At 33.4% G+C, this 21,147-nt stretch overlaps 1 protein-coding gene across 3 annotated transcripts in view; it reads left to right on the plus strand.

The window, feature by feature from the left end:
* The window catches only part of LOC130446519 (nitric oxide synthase), a 174,393-nt gene that overhangs the window by 139,472 nt on the left and 13,774 nt on the right, over positions 1 to 21,147 (plus strand). For all 3 annotated transcript variants that reach the window (XM_056782833.1, XM_056782831.1, XM_056782832.1), the window contains 6 exons: positions 7,998 to 8,294; positions 13,044 to 13,138; positions 13,240 to 13,489; positions 15,541 to 15,614; positions 15,682 to 15,825; positions 19,736 to 19,910. In XM_056782833.1, the coding sequence (XP_056638811.1) occupies positions 7,998 to 8,294; positions 13,044 to 13,138; positions 13,240 to 13,489; positions 15,541 to 15,614; positions 15,682 to 15,825; positions 19,736 to 19,910 (1,035 nt within the window). The remainder of the gene's footprint in view (positions 1 to 7,997; positions 8,295 to 13,043; positions 13,139 to 13,239; positions 13,490 to 15,540; positions 15,615 to 15,681; positions 15,826 to 19,735; positions 19,911 to 21,147) is intronic.

Here is a 21,147-nt window from a genome sequence, read left to right on the forward strand (position 1 = left end):
AAGATCATTAAGAGTGATTAGATATCATATCGTGAGGCGGAAAAATTGTTGGAACCAAAAATGTAGAATATATATATGTAAGAAATAGTCGATCTGTAGTTTTAATAAGATTCACTTATTTATCTATGAGTTATGATGTCTATGAGAGATCTGTCATGGATGTCACAAATGTCACTGTCACAAGTGTCAATTTTGGTTAGAATAAGATAATAGAGGTTAATTGATGTAGGTCAAGAAATATTGCTTATTTAGGACAGAATTGAAGAAATAAACATTAAATGTTGTTTATTTGTTTTTTAGAGCAGCACATGTGTTTATTTCAATTAATTCGAAAATCATCTTATAAAACGACATTTTTCGTTTACTTCATTAAAGAAAGAAGATAAGGATGGGGAAACTTCGTTTTGAATTCACACTATTGCCCTGAAGTGATTGAAAAATTGTAAGGATTTTACCAAATGAATTAAAAATGGAAAAGTTATTCATTAACCTTTGTTGGGATACAGACAGAAAAATAGCTATAGAAAATATTATTAAACCACACAATTATAATGAGAAAAAATTTGACAAAAATAGAGAATTTTATGAATTTAATGAAGGAGATACTGGACATAGATAAACAGAATCTAATCGAACGAAACTTATTCCAGCTTTGGCATCAAAAGAAGAATAATAAAAGTATAACTGAAGAAATATCATAAAGGAAAAGTTGATAATATATGAAGAGGTGAAGGAGAAGTTATATTCAGATCTGTCTCACTTGGTTGTTCTTTAGTTTTAATAAGATTCACTTATTTATCTGTGGGTTATGATGTCTATGATAGATCTGTCATGGATGTCACAAATGTCACTGTCACAAGTGTCAATTTTGGTTAGAATAAGATAATAGAGGTTAATTGATGTAGGTCAAGAAATATTGCTTATTTAGGACAGAGCTGAAGAAATAAACATTAAATGTCGTTTCTTTGTTTTTTAGAGCAACGCATGTTGCTCTATTTCAACTAATCTACCTAGAGAAGACGAAATAGAGGTAGAATTAATCAAGTGTGGTAGACGAGAATCCATCATTTAATAAGCAGTATATGACAAGAGCAGAAAGTGAAAAATTGAAGATACACAAGAAGGAATAAAAGAATGAAGAAGCAGAAACTATAGCGCTACTAGATGCATTCTACAAAATTTTGACTATAGGCCATAGATAAAAGTATATAGAGATGTGCGGGTTTAGGTCAAGAAATATTGCTTATTTAGGACGGAGTTGAAGAAATAAACATTAAATGTTGTTTATTTGTTTTTTAGAGCAGCACATGTGTTTATTTCAATTAATTTGAAAATCATCTTATAAAACGACATTTTTCGTTTACTTTAGTGAAGAAAGAAGATAAGGATGGAGAAACTTCGTTTTGAATTCACACTATTGCCCTGAAGTGATTGAAAAATTGTAAGGATTTTACCAAATGAATTAAAAATGGAAAAGTTATTCATTAACCTTAGTTGGGATACAGACAGAAAAATAGCTATAGAAAATATCATTAAATCACACAATTATAATGAGAAAAAACTTGACAAAAATAGAGAATTTTATGAATTTAATGAAGGAGATATGGTGTTTGTGGAAAATGGAAATAATCTAAATAGATGAATTAAGAATAGGACCATTCAAAATTATTGAAAAAATTTCAACTACAATTTATAAAATTGATATTGGACATAGATAAACAGAATCTAATCTTTTTCATATAACGAAACTTATTCCAGTTTTGGCATCAAAAAAAGAATAATAAAAGTATAACTGAAGAAATGTCATAAAGGAAAAGTTGATAACATGTGAAAAGGTGAAGGAGAAGTTATATTCAGATCTGTCTCACTTGGGGGGTGAAATGTTAAGAAATAGTTGTTCTTTAGTTTTAATAAGATTCACTTATTTATCTGTGGGTTATGTCAATTTTGGTTGATTAGAATAAGATAACAGTGGTTAATTAATGTAGGTCAAGAAATATTGCTTATTTCAGAAATAGCTGGAGAAATAAACATTAAATGTCGTTTCTTTGTTTTTTAGAGCAACGAATGTTGTTCTATTTCAATTAATTTGAAAATCATCTTATATATATATATATATATATATATATATATATATATATATATATATATATATATATATATATATATATATATATATATATATATATTTCCCTTAGGTATTTAATCTACCTAAAGAATCTATCATTTAATAAGCAGTACCTGTATATGACAAGAGCAGAAAGTGAAAAATTGAAGATACACAAGAAGGAATAAAAGAATGAAGAAGCAGAAACTATAGCGCTACTAGATACATTCTACAAAATTTTGACTATAGGCCATAGATAAAAGTATATAGAGATTAAAAATGCGGGTTTAGACCTGGAAGATCAGTCATAGACCACAGTTTAACTCTGAGGTCAACGCAAATAATAGGATATGAATACGATCCGCCAATTTATTCAGTCAGGGAGGTCGTTTATCCACTGCGCTGTTCAATATAGTATTATAATGAATAGTACGTGAAATCGACTTGAACAGAACAGGGACACTCTAAAAAAGAACAACGCAACTACTGGCATGCGCAGACGATGTAGTAATTCTTTCAACATCAGAAAAAGAGCTGCAGAGCCTTCATAGAAATAACAAGCAAGTGAATCTACGAGGCAACGAAGATAAATCATGATAATGACAATACAATACAAAGGAAAAGATTAACGATAAGTTTGTCATCAAAACTAAAGGAAGAGAAGGCAATGAGATTAGAACAAGTTATGTTGTTATCAAGGTGACGAGGGAGAAAATTTAGAAGCCAGGATGACAAGGACAAGTAAGCAGTAGGAAGCGCTGAATGCTCCAGAAAAGTGAAGCTACAATTATACAAAACAATAAGACCAACAGTGAGCTAAGGAAGCGAAACGAAGTTTTTGTGTTGTTTTTGTTAGTTCTCTTTCTAACTCCATAGACGAAAAGGAATTATCTGCAGTAAGGCTTCTGTTAGTTTCAGATATTAGTTAAAGAGAGTCGAAACGTCTAATGCTAACGAGTGTATAAGTATCTATGTACTTTTATACATATTTTAATTTTGCTTAATACTTGCACTTTTTAATTACCATAATAACACGTGCTCGTCGAGAAGACACGTTTTCAGAATGAATAATCTATACGTTTCATGCTTCAAGAAAAAACATTTTTATTTGCCGCTACCAAATCGTTCAAGATTATAGAAGATTGTTAAAAACGGGCTCTGTTGCTGACGCGCCGCATTCTAGACGACCGGTATCTGTAACAACAAACGAAAATATGGAAACGTTGGCATTAGTTCTTTACGACGAATGCTGCAAGCAAGTTTAAAGTCCGTGTTTCCTCCACACACTTCACGAGGATGATCAACTGATGATGATCTGCAGCTCCAGCATTTTGTAGCCGTAACCTTTAAGCTGAACGGTACGCTCAATCGACATATATAACTGCGTGTACTGAAACGACCAGAACCCGCACATCTTCATTAAAAAAGAATGAAATCTTTGTGTTGGCAGGTATCCAAACGGAAATTATCGAAGATTTACGTGGAAAAATTGACAACGATCCAACATTAGCAACGAACATCCGTCATTTCGTGCAGAACGGAGCTTCGCCGCACTACGCGTTATGTGTGACGGAGTACCTTAATGTTAATTTTGGCCAGGTGACTTAACACTAGTAATTTCTTCCTGTGTGGCCTCCTTAAGGTCCGCGTTTTTGTAAGAGGACCTTCCCGGCCTATAAATTGAAGACTGCTTCGTCGTACCTGCTTCTCCGTGCATGAACGTTTCCGTAAATGCATGATCAAGATGGACATTAATTTTAACACTAACAGTAACCCTTTTCTCGATAGATTTATTTTGACTTTGACGGGGGTGTATAACATATGTTGTAAGAAATGCTGCAATATATAATATTAAAAAACTAATTTGATTAGCCGGTATAATTATAATTAAAAATATAATCATTCGTGGTGCCGGGACTCCTCTAAATAAAGTATCAAACTATTCAGTTACAAATTCAAATGATGTTCGCTTGAAATTAAATTACTTTTTGAAATAATTCCCATAAAATTTTCTTTGTGGGGCACTTTTCAATACTTCTTTACTTACCACGTACACTTCAAAATTATATATTTTTATGCATGAATAGTTTAGTCGGGTTGTCTAGGTAATATTACTGAAGTCGTCAAGAAGTAATGAGGAGGAAAACACTTTCACGAAACTTTGTTTATCGCACATAACCCCACACTGGAAATAATCTAATCAAAATACAAGTGTCAGTTTTTGAGTAGGAACCGCTATGTAATGGAGAAGACGAAAATTAAGTTATAAAAGTAAATTTTATTATAAACCAAAATTTGATCATTCTATCACATAGTCATTATTAACTTCCGAACATTTGTCAAAATCGTGTCACAAGCTTTTGGATCTCATTACAGAACTACTGCTTGATCATTAAATCAGTTATTGATAGTTGATATCAAATTAAAGAGTTTTGGAAACAGAGTGGAGCTAACATATTATGATCTATCACTTCGCAATGGAAATTGTCTACTTCGGTTTCAATTTGGCCACATTAAAGTGAAGGAAAACGTCGTAAATAGAGAACAGCTCTCGCTGTCTATTTTGAATAGCGCGTCTTAGCTTCAATAACCTTTCACTATACTTCGCATTATTCATTCTCATTCATAACACATCACTCAATAAGTTATGAGACTAACTATTTTTTGCCGAAAATCGATTTTGTTCATCATTGTAATCTCCTTCAAGAGCAATATAATCATTCCAACGCTTTTCTAGCTTCTCGATGCCGTGCTTGTAGAAGGATTTTACTTTTTCCTCAAAATAGGCCCCAGGTTCAGCAATTGCTTCTCCATTTGAGCTGAATTTGAGCATTTTTTGAGATCAGCGAATAACCAGTAATCACTGGGGGCCAGATCTGGACTATAGGTTAATTGGGAAGCAATACGACGTGTAATTCGATTAATTTAACTAATCGTTGCCATCGACTTGTGAAGCGGTTTACTGTCTTTTGGAAATAATCTATGAACAATATTTGATGCACATCCTAAAATACTGGATACATAACCTTCTCAGCTATTGTGCCTTTGCACACTTCGGACCTGGTTCACCGGCCACCACCACTCAGATGATTACGGAGTGAAGTGTTGGATCCATGTTTCATCAATTGTCACATATTGACGCAAAAAATCTGATTTATTACGTGCAAATCATCAACACGTCATTGTTTTTGATCGACTGTGAAAAAGCTTCTACATGGTCAAATGTTCATGCATAATTGTAAACACTAACCTAACTTAATTGAACCTAACCTAACACTTTCTTCTGATATTTGTACGGCCTCAGCTATCTCACGCAATTTCAATTTACGATAAAATATAACCAATTTGTGTACTTTATTAATGTTTCTTGGAGTAACCACCTCAAGTAGACGAACAGAACTTTCACCACAATCGGTGTCTGTATGTCCACGTTCAAATTCAGCAAACCAATAACAAATGGTTCCTTTCGATGGAGCAAGTCCAGATAATACTTTTGAAACCATTGCTGAAATTGTACAGGTTTTTTTTTCATCAAGAAGTAATGATAAATTAACCCACTTAATTGTTTCGGAAATAACCAAAGTAGCTTCACTTAAATGGCTGTCACTTTTTTCTGACTAATCGAAATCTCATAAAATTTCACACAGTCTTTTGAAAGTTGGTATTTCATAAACGTCTGATGAAAATGGCAGTCCCATATGTATATTATTCTCATAATTTTCGTCGTTTTTGTTATTGTTAGGGTAATAAGCATTTTTTTTCTATCTTCTATTTTATATTTTCATTTTACCATTTTGTTTTGTTTGCTGTATTATTAATTGTACAAACCCCAGTAGCAGAATTACTCAGAAAAGGAATTTCAGCGGATGAATTCCAAGAGTTCGACCACTGGATTGTTGCAATATAGATTTGAATACTTCTAAATTGGAATTTGAATGTTACAACAAATTCTTCGATCAATTAATATTGTCTATTTACAAGATACACTTTTATGTCCAATTGAAAGTTGTTAGTTTTATATTATATCTGGTTTCCAAGAGCTAATCTTTCCAAATTTAAAATTAACTTCTTTTCCCATGATATTTCTGTATTCGATAAACCACATCATATATTCTAGCTATCCCCTAGTATGTTCCCTCCCAGTTTGATTGCAGTTTTGAGACAGTCCTTTCTTGCGCGTGGGGTTGAAAAATAACACTATATAGCTCTCATGAAAATCTTCAGAGTTTGCCCTTTGCATAGTCTCTTGTTGTTCAATGACTATTTCATTAGCCCCTGCCTTTTCACGTGAACCTAGCCTTTGCCTAAGACGAGTGTGAACCCATATTTCCTCATGACGTCAATTCCCAGTATTATTTCGTCTATAATATTAGCAACAATGAACTCATTTTGGAACCACGTAAAAGCCAAGATTCTGGTTCGTTGCTGTACAATTTCTCGTACCTGGCATTGGTCCCAGCTTTCCACTTCTGATTATTAAATGCCAGGTTCAATGTCACAATGTAAACATTACCATCCACTATTCCATCTAAAATCAGATTTTCAATTTTCCGTTCAATTCGAGAAATGGAGATTTTGGAGCTACTGAGTATAGGAGTTAGTTTACTCTCTCTGCTGAGTTGACTCTTTTTAGTTTAACGACGACTGATTTTCGGTCGTACTTCGATCCAGAGGTACCGCTCCTTCTGTCCCTTGTGTTGGTGACGTAGATCTGCATCTTGTACTTTTGCGACGATGTAATCGCGTTCCATATGACCAACTCTTCCGCATACAAAGCATTTTTCATTAAATAATGATTTCTGCGCCTTCTTAAGTCAAAACCTTTCTTAAGGGCTACACATAGAGCTTTGAAATCATTTTCTGTACCCTCTCCAGCTGCATTCATTCGTCTTACTTTTAGATTAGCTCAAATTCCATTGTGTCTGTTAACGTTAACTTTTGGAGATGCCAATACGGTTATGTTCGTTTCCGAATCGTAAATTCCATCGATAAAAGACCGTATTTTGAATCGTTGTACTGCTTTCTTTGATTTCTCCAAAGAGGCCAATTGGACTAATCGTTTCACATCTATGGAATATTCTTGCAAAGTCTCGTTACTACGTTGGGTTTAATTCAATGTAAAACATGACTGTGACCAAATCTTAACTCCAGCGCATTAATGAAACAGCCATAGTTTGATCGATTAATCTTTGTATTTATTTGTAAAATATCCTACCTTTTAAAGCCACAACTAACGCTGCTGATCTATAAGTCTGTGGTTGTAGTTTCAAAATGCAATTTGAAAATGTTTGGTGATATGGTGCTGTGCAAGTTGGTCGTTTCAATTTAATTCCAATTGATCCCGTGGTCAATAAACCATCGCAAAAGTTTCCTGAATAATCTTTGTAGTTTGACCCATAAGCTTCTTTTCCTACTGCACCTCTAAACTTAACCGCTGTTCTCGATTTTCTAGAATGCTCTTCTCTTATTTGCTCATTTAATCTTCCATTCTTGCAAACCGGCAAGATTTACACCATTGCTTAACGGTACTGTTATCAAATTCAAACGTAGATACATCTGCTTCTTTCAAATCTATTTGCGAAGCTAGAACTAATCCTGTCTTGAACCCTTTTCGAGAAAGATCTCTTGTCTAATCTCACTATTTTCATACTCGCACAACAATCCCACTTACACCAACTGGTTGGTGCACTAGAAATTCAAATACACGATAAACTATTATATCCAAATGACACTGGAAAGTTTCGGGTTTTTAGCTGAATGTTCGTTCTGATGGTATCGCCTTATATCTGTCTGACTATTTATCTCATTCTTCCAGACATCTGGAGGAATACTAATTTATGCGAATACTTTTTACTTACATACTTACATACTTTTTAACAATCATTTATAGACCATCGCTCAACATATGGGCTTAGATACAAGAAGTCCAGTAACCCTATGGAAAGACAAAGCGTTGGTAGAAGCAAATGTAGCAGTTCTGTACAGTTTCCAAAAAAAGGAAGTTACAATTGTGGATCACCATACAGCTGCAGAATCGTTCATGAAACATTTCGAAAATGAAAACCGATTGAGACATGGATGTCCAGCCGATTGGGTTTGGATCGTACCTCCGCTCTCTGGATCCGTCACACCAGTATTTCATCAAGAGATGGCGCTGTATTATTTGAAACCTTCGTATGAATATCAGGTTAGTTTTGACGATTCTCCATTATTTATCACAATCTAATATTTGCGCTTTAATCTATGAAATGTAAAGATAGATGTTATTGTTAAAATGGCAGATGATTAAGAAATGGAGTTTATCAAATAATAATTATCAAATCAAGACTGGATAACAACTACCCTTATATATGTGATAACGCGGTTTCGTTGAAACTGGTGCAGCTAAAATCTGAATTGCAATCCCTAACGTCGGTAAATTACGAAGTTACTTAATCGGAAATAACCAATATAGGTTTATAAACTAAAGTTCCGCCAATGTAAGTCATTTAATAGGCAGTTTAATATTAGGGTTCAACCATCCGGCGTTGGGGTGTTTGTAATTAATTCTTGGCAAAGTTTCATGGGAAGAAAAAATGATTTTTCAGTGTGGAATGTAAGAGTTTAAAGTGATGTTTTATTTTGTTAATGAAAAAGTTTGCGTGAGACTCCTCTTTCATAAAGCAGTTGTTTATGCTCTAATATGTGATTTAGGTCTTTTCAATTCTCTTGGCAATCTCTGCATCTTCATTGCCTGTATTTTCTATTTGTGTTCCAAAATAATGAATTGAATATGTTCCAATCTCATGTCCTATATTTCTTGTTTGTTATTTGACTGCCATTACGGGTAGTTTATCCTCATACCAAAATGCTTTAGTGTGTTGTTCCAAATGTAAAAATTTTTCCGTAGATTTTCAATGTTTTATGCAATGAAACTACTACTACATCATCAGCATATTTGCAGGTTTTTGTATCCAACGCACACTATCTTTGAGTTGGATGAGCAGATATTCATTATATCATCTAGAAATATATTGAAAAGTTATGGAATCGAGCTACCACCTTGTCTTACTCCTTCTACGGTTAGAAAAGCCTCTGAAATTGGATTTTTACTAATAAAATGGTTCATATTTTGTTCATATAAACTCGTGATTGCATTTCGTAAGTCAACATCTATTTCTCCTTTTTCATTTCTATATTTTTGCCTTCTGAACTCTGTCAATAGCTTCATCCATATCCACTGCTTTATGTATAAGTTGTTTGATGGTAAATACGTAATTTTGTACACTTCTAGTGTATTTTCTACTTTTGGTTTGTTATGTATGATTCAGAAGCAAGACCAGAAATATCAAAAACGAAAAAGGAAACTGGAGCACGGAGTTGAGGTCGATCACGAAAGTGGTGGAGTGATAGCCTAAAGCCCGCGATGAGAACAGATATCGAACAAGGAAAAGTTGATAGACCTATTATGGAAGAAAGAAGAAGTTATCGTTGCAAACTACTTAAACATATGCTTGCTGGTATTTACATGAAATACAAAAATAGATAAATACAAATGGATGGTTAATTTGAACTAACTGAACAAAATCTACAAGAAAAGTGGGGAAAATTCTTCGAAAATTTTATGTAACTATGTTCAATTAAATTACACTGGAAGTCAATTTCCAAATCCTTTTTAAAATTCAAAACAGCAGCCCTCAACTTCGACTCAAAGAATAGTATCTGTCTAAGAAGCATACATTCTCCTGAAATGAAGTCCCTGGAGTTATATAAAATCAAATTTGCTACATGGACGCTTCTAAATTGCGATGAATTTTTTTACCTCAAAAGGTTTTTATTCATAAGGTATGAGAAAATTGTGACGGCATATCGGAAACCGATCTAATTATAGTTACTGTTCAGAGGAAAAATCATGATCTGGAAAAACGAAAACAGGCCCGTAAAGACATAGTTGAGTTTTATTTCAAAATACAGTGTTAATATACATGATGGACTTGAATTCATATGTCGCTCGGGGAGGATATCATCATCAAAACAATTAAGTCTTCTTCTATAACAGTTTTGTGAAGTTGGCCATATATTTGATTTTTTAAATTTTTTCCCTTTGCAGTACGCTACTATCGAGAATTCCACTGGCATTAACTAAACTTAGAAATTACAGGACCGGCTTTGAAAAAATCAATTTAGGAATTCGTATCGAATTATTTCCATTTTATCGCAATTACAAAAAAAATGCACAAATAGTTTTACCGTCCGTCCATCTAACTGTAGCAGAGATATTTCCTCACAGGAAGCATGTAGACAGCTCGGGTTTTTCACATTTAATTCATGTATAACTGTAGATGTGCCGAAATGGGAAACTTTTAGGCATTATCAGAAAAATATTGATTTAATCAACCAAAATGTGATTCCATTGATCCCATTCAATCAAATGACCTCAAATGACATGAATTGACGTGATTCGACGACAATTGGCTTCAATGGCCGTCAGTTCATGTCATTTGGGCCTTTTCTTCATTTCACACACCAATTATTATGAGAATTGTCAAGAAATAATGAGTATAGAATAAATTATTGATATTTTTCTTGTTTTCGTTTTATAAATTGAGATTTTTTTCATATTTACTGATAGTTAACTTTAAAGAGTTTGCTATAGTCTCGCATGCCGAGACTGCGACAACTATTTTACTAATTTGCAGCTCTTTTACGAGGTCTGGCTATTAAATCACGAGACTGCGCGCCTAAAGGGCGCCCTAGATGAGTAGGGTGAAAAACGAATAGTGCAGTGAATATCTTTATATATTGTCTATGCTGGTCCCAAAACACGCTTCCGTCATTATTATAGTATTTTTGCAGTAGCGGTTTGAAGCGAACATGTTTTTTTTTCTCATCAATCTCAAATTTCCCTCTAAATTGAAAAAAAACTCCAACTGAGTGCTATAAATTATTGCAAGAGGCCTATGGGGACAATTCTCTATCTCGTGCGTGTGTTTTTGAGTGGATTAAGCGCTTTAGTGAAAGCCGAACAGGTCGCCCTGTGACTGTTTTAAATCCAACCCAAATCATCCAAATTGTGCGTGCAGATCGTTGAATAAGCATCGGGATGATTGCCGAGGCTGTAAACGCCGATAAAGAAACGGTAAGAAAAATTTTACGCGAGAAATTACACATGACAAAAATCTGTGCGAAGTTGGTGCCAAAAAATCTGACTCCTGACCAAAAGCTCTTGCGTCAACGAATCTGTTCGGATTTCCTTGAAAGGTTAGAAAGGTTAGAAAGAGATCTGCTTTAAAAGGGACCCGTTTTAAGTCGATGAAAGCGGTAAAGCAAAAGATTAAAGCTCCTAAAGGCCATCACCAAAGAAGACTTCCAGCACTGCTTCGATCAATGGAAAAAACGTATGGAAAGGTGTGTGGCGAGGGGAAGGGGACTATTTGAATGTAGAACATTTTTTATAAATAAACCTTTTTTCGTAAATGGTCTTGTTATTTAATAGCCAGACCTCGTATATGCGTCTTAAAATTTATTTTTTCATGCGTTTGAAACTTGTTGCTTGTTATTGTTATTGATTACTGTCCTTAATTGCTTAGTGTTTGCCGTTATCATACTCGAAATTTATATCATTTGTCTAAATAAATACTTTATTATATGATACGTCAAAATTTTGACCTTTCTATTTTCTTGGATTTTTTCATAATAACGATGCAAAATTTATGATTTGTCATCTCCAATCAAGGCAGCTGCCCAAGCCACATCATATAGTGTGTCACTAATTTATGGCAACCATGGCAACGAAAATAGCAGATAACATGAACGACACCATATATTTGCATTAATTGCTTTCGCAATAGAATAGAAAATATACTCAGTAACTATGAGTGTTCGTAAATATTTTCGTCTATTCACGATTCAGTATACATAATAATCAGTTTTTGTTGACCACTATATATAACATGCTTCTAGCCATTTTCTACGTGGACGTCCTCTTCTTCTTTTTATACCTTCTCCACTTGTTTTTTTTTCCATTGTGGCTATGCCCTGACCAACGCAGTCTTTTTACCCTTATGATAAAGCTGATCTCTGCCTCACCATATAACATTTAAATATCTGCATAGTATCCCTCCAAAATAATATTTTCAACACTCCTCTTTGACATGCATTAAGCCTGCTTTCCATTTTCTTATTAATGACCCAGCATTCCCTACCATATAACACCGTGGGTTGTATAACTGTCCTGTAAATCCTTAGTTCCGTTATCCTTAAGATATCTTTGGACCTAATAGATTTCCTGCAGCAGCAGCTGTTGTTGTATTCTATAGAACCGGAACTTTACTCTGTTGTGATTTTGATTGTCATTTACTAGTCCATATATTTTTGCTGTCTATGCAAATAGTAAAAAAATTTTTTGTAAATCCTATTTTGTTCTGGTTTTGAGCACTACGTCATCTGGATATGCCAGGACTTGCCTTTTGCCACTGCTGAGGATGGCATCCAACAAGTTATGTCACCGATAAATCGAGCTGAAAAGATGGATAAAGGCAATTGACCTAGTCACATCGGTTCATTTTATATATGACTTTTTGAAATGTCAATATGAAAACAAAATAGAATTATGGAAACCTTGCCGACGAAAACATTTTTCAGAAAAAGATTTTTAGATCCTGTGGATTGTTTCGGAAACTATCGCTCACCCTAAAAAACTAATGTGATTTTCGAAACATATGATACCATGTGGTTTTTTGATTAATTTTACCCATATCTTCAAATTTTCAAAGGTTAAAAAAAGGAAAAAAGTTTTTACCTCTGATTCCGGTCAAATTTCACATAAAGGGGTTTCACGCCAAACATCAGTGACATTTCGTCAGTTTCCTCAATTTTTCCATTATATATTCCATAAAATATACAAATTTTGGAAATACATCCATAATTTATGATTATAATGAATTTATAATAACAGGAGCCAGCTTGGAAGAGTCATATTTGGAATAAAGGACGTGAATCTGTAAAAAGCATCAAATTGAGGAGAAAATTCCATTTCAAACAAATAGCACGGTGAGTATTTTTCTTATAATGAATTCTTAAAATTAAGAAAAATATCATACTACATTACAGTAACGTTCATGTTGATTTTTCCTTTCATGTTGTTTTTTCAGTGCAGTGAAGTTTACATCGAAACTATTTGGCAGGGCGTTATCTCGTCGAATTAAAGCCACTGTGTTGTACGCCACGGAAACGGGAAAATCCGAAAACTATGCTAAAAAGTTGTGCGAACTATTCAGTCAAGCTTTCCATGCACAAGTTTACTGTATGGAAGACTACGACATTTCCAATATTGAACATGAGGCGTTGCTGTTGGTCGTAACTTCTACTTTTGGTAATGGCAACCCTCCAGAAAATGGAGAGGTGAGTTTTTTCATACCATTAGTGAAAAAAACACGTTTCTACCTTGAAATTATGGCTTTTTCTTCATTGGTATAACTTAGACTTTTCTTAGTCCAAAAGCGAAATTATTCTCAGTTGATAAAACCGTAATCTGCTTACAAACGTAGGTATCAATTGTACAGAGTTGTACTTAATATAACTAGCGAAGATAATTTCAGTAAATACAGAGATAAATTTGTTTTATTTGTAACTTAAAAACAAGAGTGAACATTATACAGCATGGAAAAAAGCTTCGTGAATAATTTCTATAAAAAAATAAAATAAAATGAATGGCAATCGAAACAAATGACTATGCATATGAAGAATGATCCCAAGATTGGAAGAACACTTCAAAGAACGATGGAGGATAATGAGAGGAGCTTACAATCCAATATTGGACTTATATCGAAAATTCATTGATACCACTAAGGGGGGACATACTACAAATATAGGGGCTAAAAGAATCGAAAGGTATAGCGCTACTAGATACCTCCTACAAAATTTTTGCTAAGGCCTTAGTTAGAAATTTGGGAGAATATGGAGAAAAATTGTTCGGAGTCTAAGTATGCGAGTTCAGATCTGAAAGATCGAGTACAGGCCATATTTTCAGTCTGAGACTAACGCTAATAATAAAAACTACGTGAAAGCAACGAAAGCAAAACGTGGATTAAACGTAGATATAAGGGAAAGAAGAATACCCAGGAGGATACAAGGGGGTGAAAAGGAGAAGATGGATGAGAAGAACAAGGAATGAAATACGGAATTTATATGGAAAAGCAGAACTAAGTAAAATGATAAGATCCAAAAGAATAGAGAATGCCAGATTTTAGAGCAAAAAAAATTATGGAAATAAAACAGAGAAGAACAAGAAAAAAAGAAAGACCAAGAAAAATATGATAAGTGGAGGTGTAAGAAACATATAGATACGTCTCTGCAAGATCTAAGTTAATTGAAAGTAGAACTAATACCAGAGTAGAACGAATTGTTCCGAAAAGATGAAGGAAATAATCGAATCCTCATTCAAATCTTGGATGATTATGGAAGAGAAGATTACTTAAGGCTATGGTCAAATTATGGTCGAGTACAACAACAAAATATGTATAAAATTATAACAATTATAGAAATTATTAAGTGATTTCTCTCTTTTAATAACCATGTAAATCGTAGATTTCCCAGCACCAAGCTGTAAAGCTGCGAATTATTAAGAGCAATTGAATAATAATGTTTTTTCATTAACTGTTGAAGGATCGACTTTTCAGCGTTTGCGGGACGTTTCTAAATTTTTCATAATCACACTATGCAATAGTTTGCAATTTGCAACTAAACTAAAGAATACGCAATTTGGATCTACTTATAATATGAAAAAACCTAAAATTTTCTGTGAAATTCTCCGAAAGAGATTCTTGGAATGGACATTTTTAACAAATAGGTATTCATAGATATGGGTTTTATTATAAAAATTATTCTAAATTCGAATGCTCCCCTTCAATATACTACCCTCCCCTCGCCACACACATTTCCATATGTTTTTTCCATTGACCGAAGCAGTGCTGGAAGTCTTCTTTGATGAGAGGCTCTGACGATTTTTGCTTTACCACTTCCATTGACTCAAATCGGATTCCTTTTAAAGCAGATTTTATCTTCCGAAACAAAAAAGTCGCGCGGTGCCAAATCTGGTGAGTACGGCGGGTGTTCGAGCACTGGAGTGCGCTTACTGGCCAAATAATTCTTCATAGATAGCGCGTTATTGACAGGTGCGTTAAATTCGTGCAAAATCCACGAGTTGTTCTTCCACAACTCGTAAAATATCAATAAAAGCCCGAAAACTTGTATTAGACCATGTGAATTAATAACAATTTTAAGAAATATTTAGGTTATTCATATATTTATATAATATCAATTAATCAAACTACATTGAGCCTCAATAATTGATGAAAATAATTGAAATTATATCTGACAAAAACATCAACACATCCATATCTAACTATTTTGCGAGAAAGCTTTCAGCACTAAAATTTCGTTCAATCTTCCAGGAATTTGCCCAAAACTTATACGCTGTAAAAATGGCAGAAAATGATATTTCAAATGGTGATGCTTCTAGTTTCAGGTGAGTTTCGTTAATTTTATCTTTTATAAATTTCCAAAATGTGTGAGTTAATTATGTTTTTATCCAGTATGGCAACATCAAAATCCTTCATAAAGGTCAACAGTCAAACTGAGGTTCCAACAAAGCACGGTCTAGACAGACTAAATTCTGTCAAAAGTTCGTTAAACGAACCACTTCTCGACGATAGCTTTGGGCCTCTAAGTAACGTTAGGTAAGATAGCTACGGTTAAGTGTTGCCTCTTCTTGTTTTCTCTTCCTGTCGCTAATCAGATGTATGCATGTGATAATGCTTTCGCTTCAATCTATTTTCGTTTTTACTTACGTTTTCGCTATTATTTAACAATGCTTTATAGACGAATTTATATGTAATATGCTTTTATTCTTGTTAAAAGTATTCGCCCTCCTTGTAGTTTGCTTGATACACAAGAAATACAAACAATACCATTTTGATATTTCTGTATTTTTTACATTATCTAAATTTTCGATTCATCGGTGTAACCCTCTTTTGCTTTTATTATTTTGTTGAAAAATGTTGGCATTCTCTTTAATAGTTTCAACAAATGATTTTCGTCTATTCGATTCCATCACAGGAAATTCCAAAGATGTGTGTGGGGCACTGCTTTCTGACTTCACTGTCCAATTTGTCCCACAACAACTCATACGGGCAATTTTGACGCTCAAATCCATTCTTTCTATCCAATTATTTCGAATACTCTTTCAACAGTTTTGTGAAAAGCTTGGGTTCGTTGAAGATAATTTTTTTGTGTGCTACTTTCCACAGAATCCTCTCAACTTTTACCAGGTCTTCCTACGCTCTTGCTATAAAACATCCCTAAACCATCACCGAGCCTCTGCCGTGTTTTACAGTCGGGTTTACACATGAAACTAACATCCTTTCTTTTTTGACCTGCACACAAACACTCTTCTCTTAGAACTGAAAACCTCAAACTTTGAATCATCCTCATAAAACTATCTCCCACTCTACATGCGTCCAACTCTTATGTTTTTAGCTCATTGCAAGGTTTTAATTTTATTTTACCAACCTTCCAAAAAGTCCAGCTTCATCTCCTTTTCACTGTAGAAGTACTCAGAGGCAGATATCTAGATTCATTGATCTGAGCAGTTAAATCTGGACGCGTAGATCACGTTTACCGTTGACTATGAAGACTTGCGATTAATGCACAAGTTTCAACCGATTGTTTTTACCCATTTTAAAACTTATAGACGTATACAAACTTCATAAACAGATATCTTGGTCCAAAAAGTACGAATTACACTACATTTTTGCGTCTCACAGTGTTAACTGGGACTAAACTACAATCATAAACTCCGACGAAATTATTCTCAGTTAAGTTTTTACTTGTCGCAATCACTGACAAAATAAACATGCATGTATAAACTGAAGTGTATCACTTTGAAATATGATGAATGAATTATGGGGTGGGCAAAAACTTTTGACCGGTAGTGTATTGCTATATACAGAGTGAGTTTTATATATGGAACACCTCGATTATCTCGTAAACGGTTTTTATAAATTTTTGTGTACAAGGGTCTTATGATACGGCCGGTCTTATGGTGGTATTTACATTGTTGTCAGTAATTTTTCCGGAAAAAGGAAAGATCTGACAATAATGTAGGTACCACGATAATAGTGGCCGTATCACAAGACCCTTGTACACAAAAATTTATAAAAATCCTACAAGCTATTTTCGAGATAATAATTGGAACGTTCCATACATAAAATTCACTCCGTATATTTTCGTTTCGGTTATTTTTAGCATGCCAACAATTTTTATTGTCACTATGTAACCTACAAAAAGGATTTAAATCGTGTTGATCGAATTATCAGAAGAAGATAAATGCGATTTCACCTCTAAATTGTCGATTCATTGGATTAAAAATGGATTACTGAAATCTTCTACTTTTCTGAATCGTTTTCATTTTTATACAATAAAGCAAATGGAAATCTCAAATTTGGGTTCCCAACTCACATTTTCGACATATATCCTCGAGAATATGTCTTCTCATAAAGGCATTGATATCAAGGATTACGTAAACTTTCATAAAATCCTTTTTTCATAGTCGAAATTATATCGTTTTTAACGAGCCAATCCCTACCGTGTAATACAATATATTTTACAGTTTGGTTTAAATCTGTTGCAAACTATGTTCCTGTTTAATATATACACGTATACATTGGAGCGTATGTTTTTGAAAATATGCAGTCCTAAAACAACAGTTAAACATTTATGGTTTGGATAGCTAAGCCTTCAGTATTATTATTTCATTTCAAGTAAAATGATATTATCCGAAACGTACTATTCTCTATATTTTCACCATTACGAAAACTTTTAAAACACGCAAAGTCGCATCACATCGATTTTTAAACGCCGCTTGACATAATGCAATACAACGTGCAAGAAATTGCATGCAAGTCTCTGTAAACAGTAAAAGTAAACCAATTCCTAACCTCAAATTTTTACTCATATTTTCTACATAGTTTAACAATGAAAATAACGAAGTTTCACGAAAATCAGCTGATCTGTTATGACAAAAGTAACTAGATTGCAGCTTGCTTGCAATAAAAACGGCACAAAACCGATCTTGCATGAAACAATCAGTTGAACTTCATCTGCGCAAGCTTTTGATCAAGAAATATTGTGTCTTGCATTGCATTGCACGTTGTATCATGTCAAGCGACCTTAAGGACAGTTCGTAGGCTATCATTCAGTTAAATTATAGGTGTGGGAACTAAAAATCAGTACAAATTGTTTGTTTAAATTCAATTATTTGCATTTTATTCTTTGAAATAATGGATACTACGCTATAATTAGACACATTCTATATAACAGCATCAGCACTCAGTCGGCTTGCAAATTTTTATTTTCAAATATTGCATTAAATTATCAAATACTGAATCTGGCGATTGACCAATATTGCTCAAAATTCTCTTTTATAATACTTCATATTACAGTTTTTTCACTACCTTCACAATACAAAGTGTTTCAAAACAGTGATCCCGTCTCTAGGGTAGATAAAAAACTGAAAAATATTCAGGGTTTCTTCAGTAACGTAACGACATATATATTTAAGATAAAGGGCGACGAAGAAAAAAAAATTACACACATTTTTTACGATTTTGCCGCAACTACTCGAAAACTAGCGCCCTCTATGAGAATCAGACATAAAAACAAATTCATTAGATGTATCAGCTACCAAAAGATATTTGTATAAAATTTCAATACATTGTTGCCAACAGTTGAGGCAAAATCAGAAAAAATGTGTATACCTTGAATATAGAAATTTTTTACTGAGCAGACCCCAAATATTATTCATTTAAGATAATTTTTTTTGAAACACTCTGTATTTGACAATTCGAATCTTAAAAATAGATTTGAGAATAACGAATTTAATAATTGCCTCGAAGTTGGAGATAGAGGTTATGTTAATATTAAGTACCTCACAACACCCTTGGTAAATACCCATAATGAATTTGAGAAACTTTATTATTAGTGTGCAAGGAACCCCGTGGAGAGACAGGATGGGGTTTGGAAAAAACTATTACTTCCCCAGATCTAAGTCAAAATAAATTTTTTGATTTTGAACATAATTGGGAAAAAGAAGAGCCCGTTCCGCTTTGAAGACGCACGCAAACCGCTAGTATGATAAGGCCCTTAATTGTTGCTGATTTCCCTTCCACTCATACATCTTCTACTTTCATGTTAAGTCTTTCATCTTTTATAGAAAAAAGTGAAAATTCATTATCATTGATACTAAAGTACGATGTCAATATAAATTCGGGAGCAGGCAATGATTAGATTAATTGCAAGCTAGTGGAAATTTGATTTGATCTAAATAGACATACAAACTAATAGAGTATGAGATAGGAAAGATTCAATCTATGAAGCTGAACAAATAATACAAATAATCGTGAACTTGTTTATTGCTGCATTTCTTTCGCTTTCACTCAAACCTCTACTGCTTTCTTGTTCATTCATTTCGAATTAATTTGACATTTGCAAACATGTTTTTAATTTATTATACAAAAAAAAGATCTAAAAATATTAACATAATTTGGAAAGTTTCTAAAGTTCGAAATTTATTAAGCTTTCATTTAATAGATTTGCGGTTTTTGCATTGGGATCAAGTGCCTACCCACACTTTTGCGCCTTTGGAAAATATGTAGACAACTTACTTGGCGAACTTGGCGGTGAAAGACTATTAAAATTAGCAACAGGAGATGAACTATGCGGTCTCGAACAAGCTTTTAAAAAGTGGGCACCACAAGTGTTTAAGGTAACTAATCTCACGTTAATTATTTTTTCCATTCCATGAATTATGTTAAAAACGAGTGTTTCATCAATATTTATCGATATAGTAACTATACAATAAAAAAAAATTTAATCTAATTGAGTCCTTTTACAATAATGCCGATCATCAAATAGCGAAAATCTTTCCAAAAAGAGATAAGAGACTCACCACTGCGAACTGAATAGTAAACAACTTGTCCGGGTTCGCATTACAAGCTTTATTTTGCAGAATCAATGAATCATTGAAAAGTATAGATAAACTACAACGTTTCACAAAAATCAATTGGATATGCGAAACAACCTACAGCTCGCATCAAACATAATGTTCAAGATTTAAAAGAAAAATATGGTTTAAAATATAAAATAGTGAATCAAAGGTAAACAGTTATAGAAAGTAGTTGTTTGATAAAGTGGAGAAACGAATATATATCGTAATGAAGGAAGACAAATCTTTTATTTTGATGAAACATGGTTTAACACCAACGATACTGTTCATGGAGCCCTGACAAATGATAATTGGAGAGGTAATTCCAGAGGTAAACACATATGGATAGCTCTTTAGGTTACCACCAGAATATTGAGAGATTTTTTCAAATCATATTTAAAAAAATGATGCATCACCACATGCAGTATAATTGTGTTAGATAACGCCTTGTATCATTCGAGAAAAATTCGAAAAATTCCAACTGAATATTTTTTCAAAGCAGATATACAAGAGTTTCTACTTGAAGATTTATGTTTCGAAGAGACAAGAAGAAGAGGTTGTAGAAATAAAAAAATTGTCAAAAAATATACTGTAGACGAAATGACACATTGTTTTAAATCCAATCGAATTAATATGGCCCTAACTTAAACGATAGACTAGAAGTAACACATAAAAAATTTTGGGATGTTTTACGATACTGTTTTCTTTGGATAGTTTTTAATCTTTACAATCTTTTTCTAGAGTATTTTTCCCATACGCTTAATAAAAAAAATGACAGTATTTTTGGGACATGAAAAATTAAGCTTGCACCGAGATTCCTAAAAGAAGAAAAATAAACAAAAACTCAGTTATTTGGATTTTTCATGTAAATTTTGAGGTTATATAAAAAGTATTTATTTAACTTTGGTAATTATCTAGATTAGGTTACACCCCTCCGATTTCGTTAAAATTTTGGTATGTTATAAAGAAAATTACGCTGAACAAAAATATATTTATATATAGGGCGCGGAAATCATCC

This window comes from Diorhabda sublineata, chromosome 7 (assembly GCF_026230105.1).
Source record: "Diorhabda sublineata isolate icDioSubl1.1 chromosome 7, icDioSubl1.1, whole genome shotgun sequence".
Lineage (NCBI taxonomy): Eukaryota > Metazoa > Arthropoda > Insecta > Coleoptera > Chrysomelidae > Diorhabda > Diorhabda sublineata.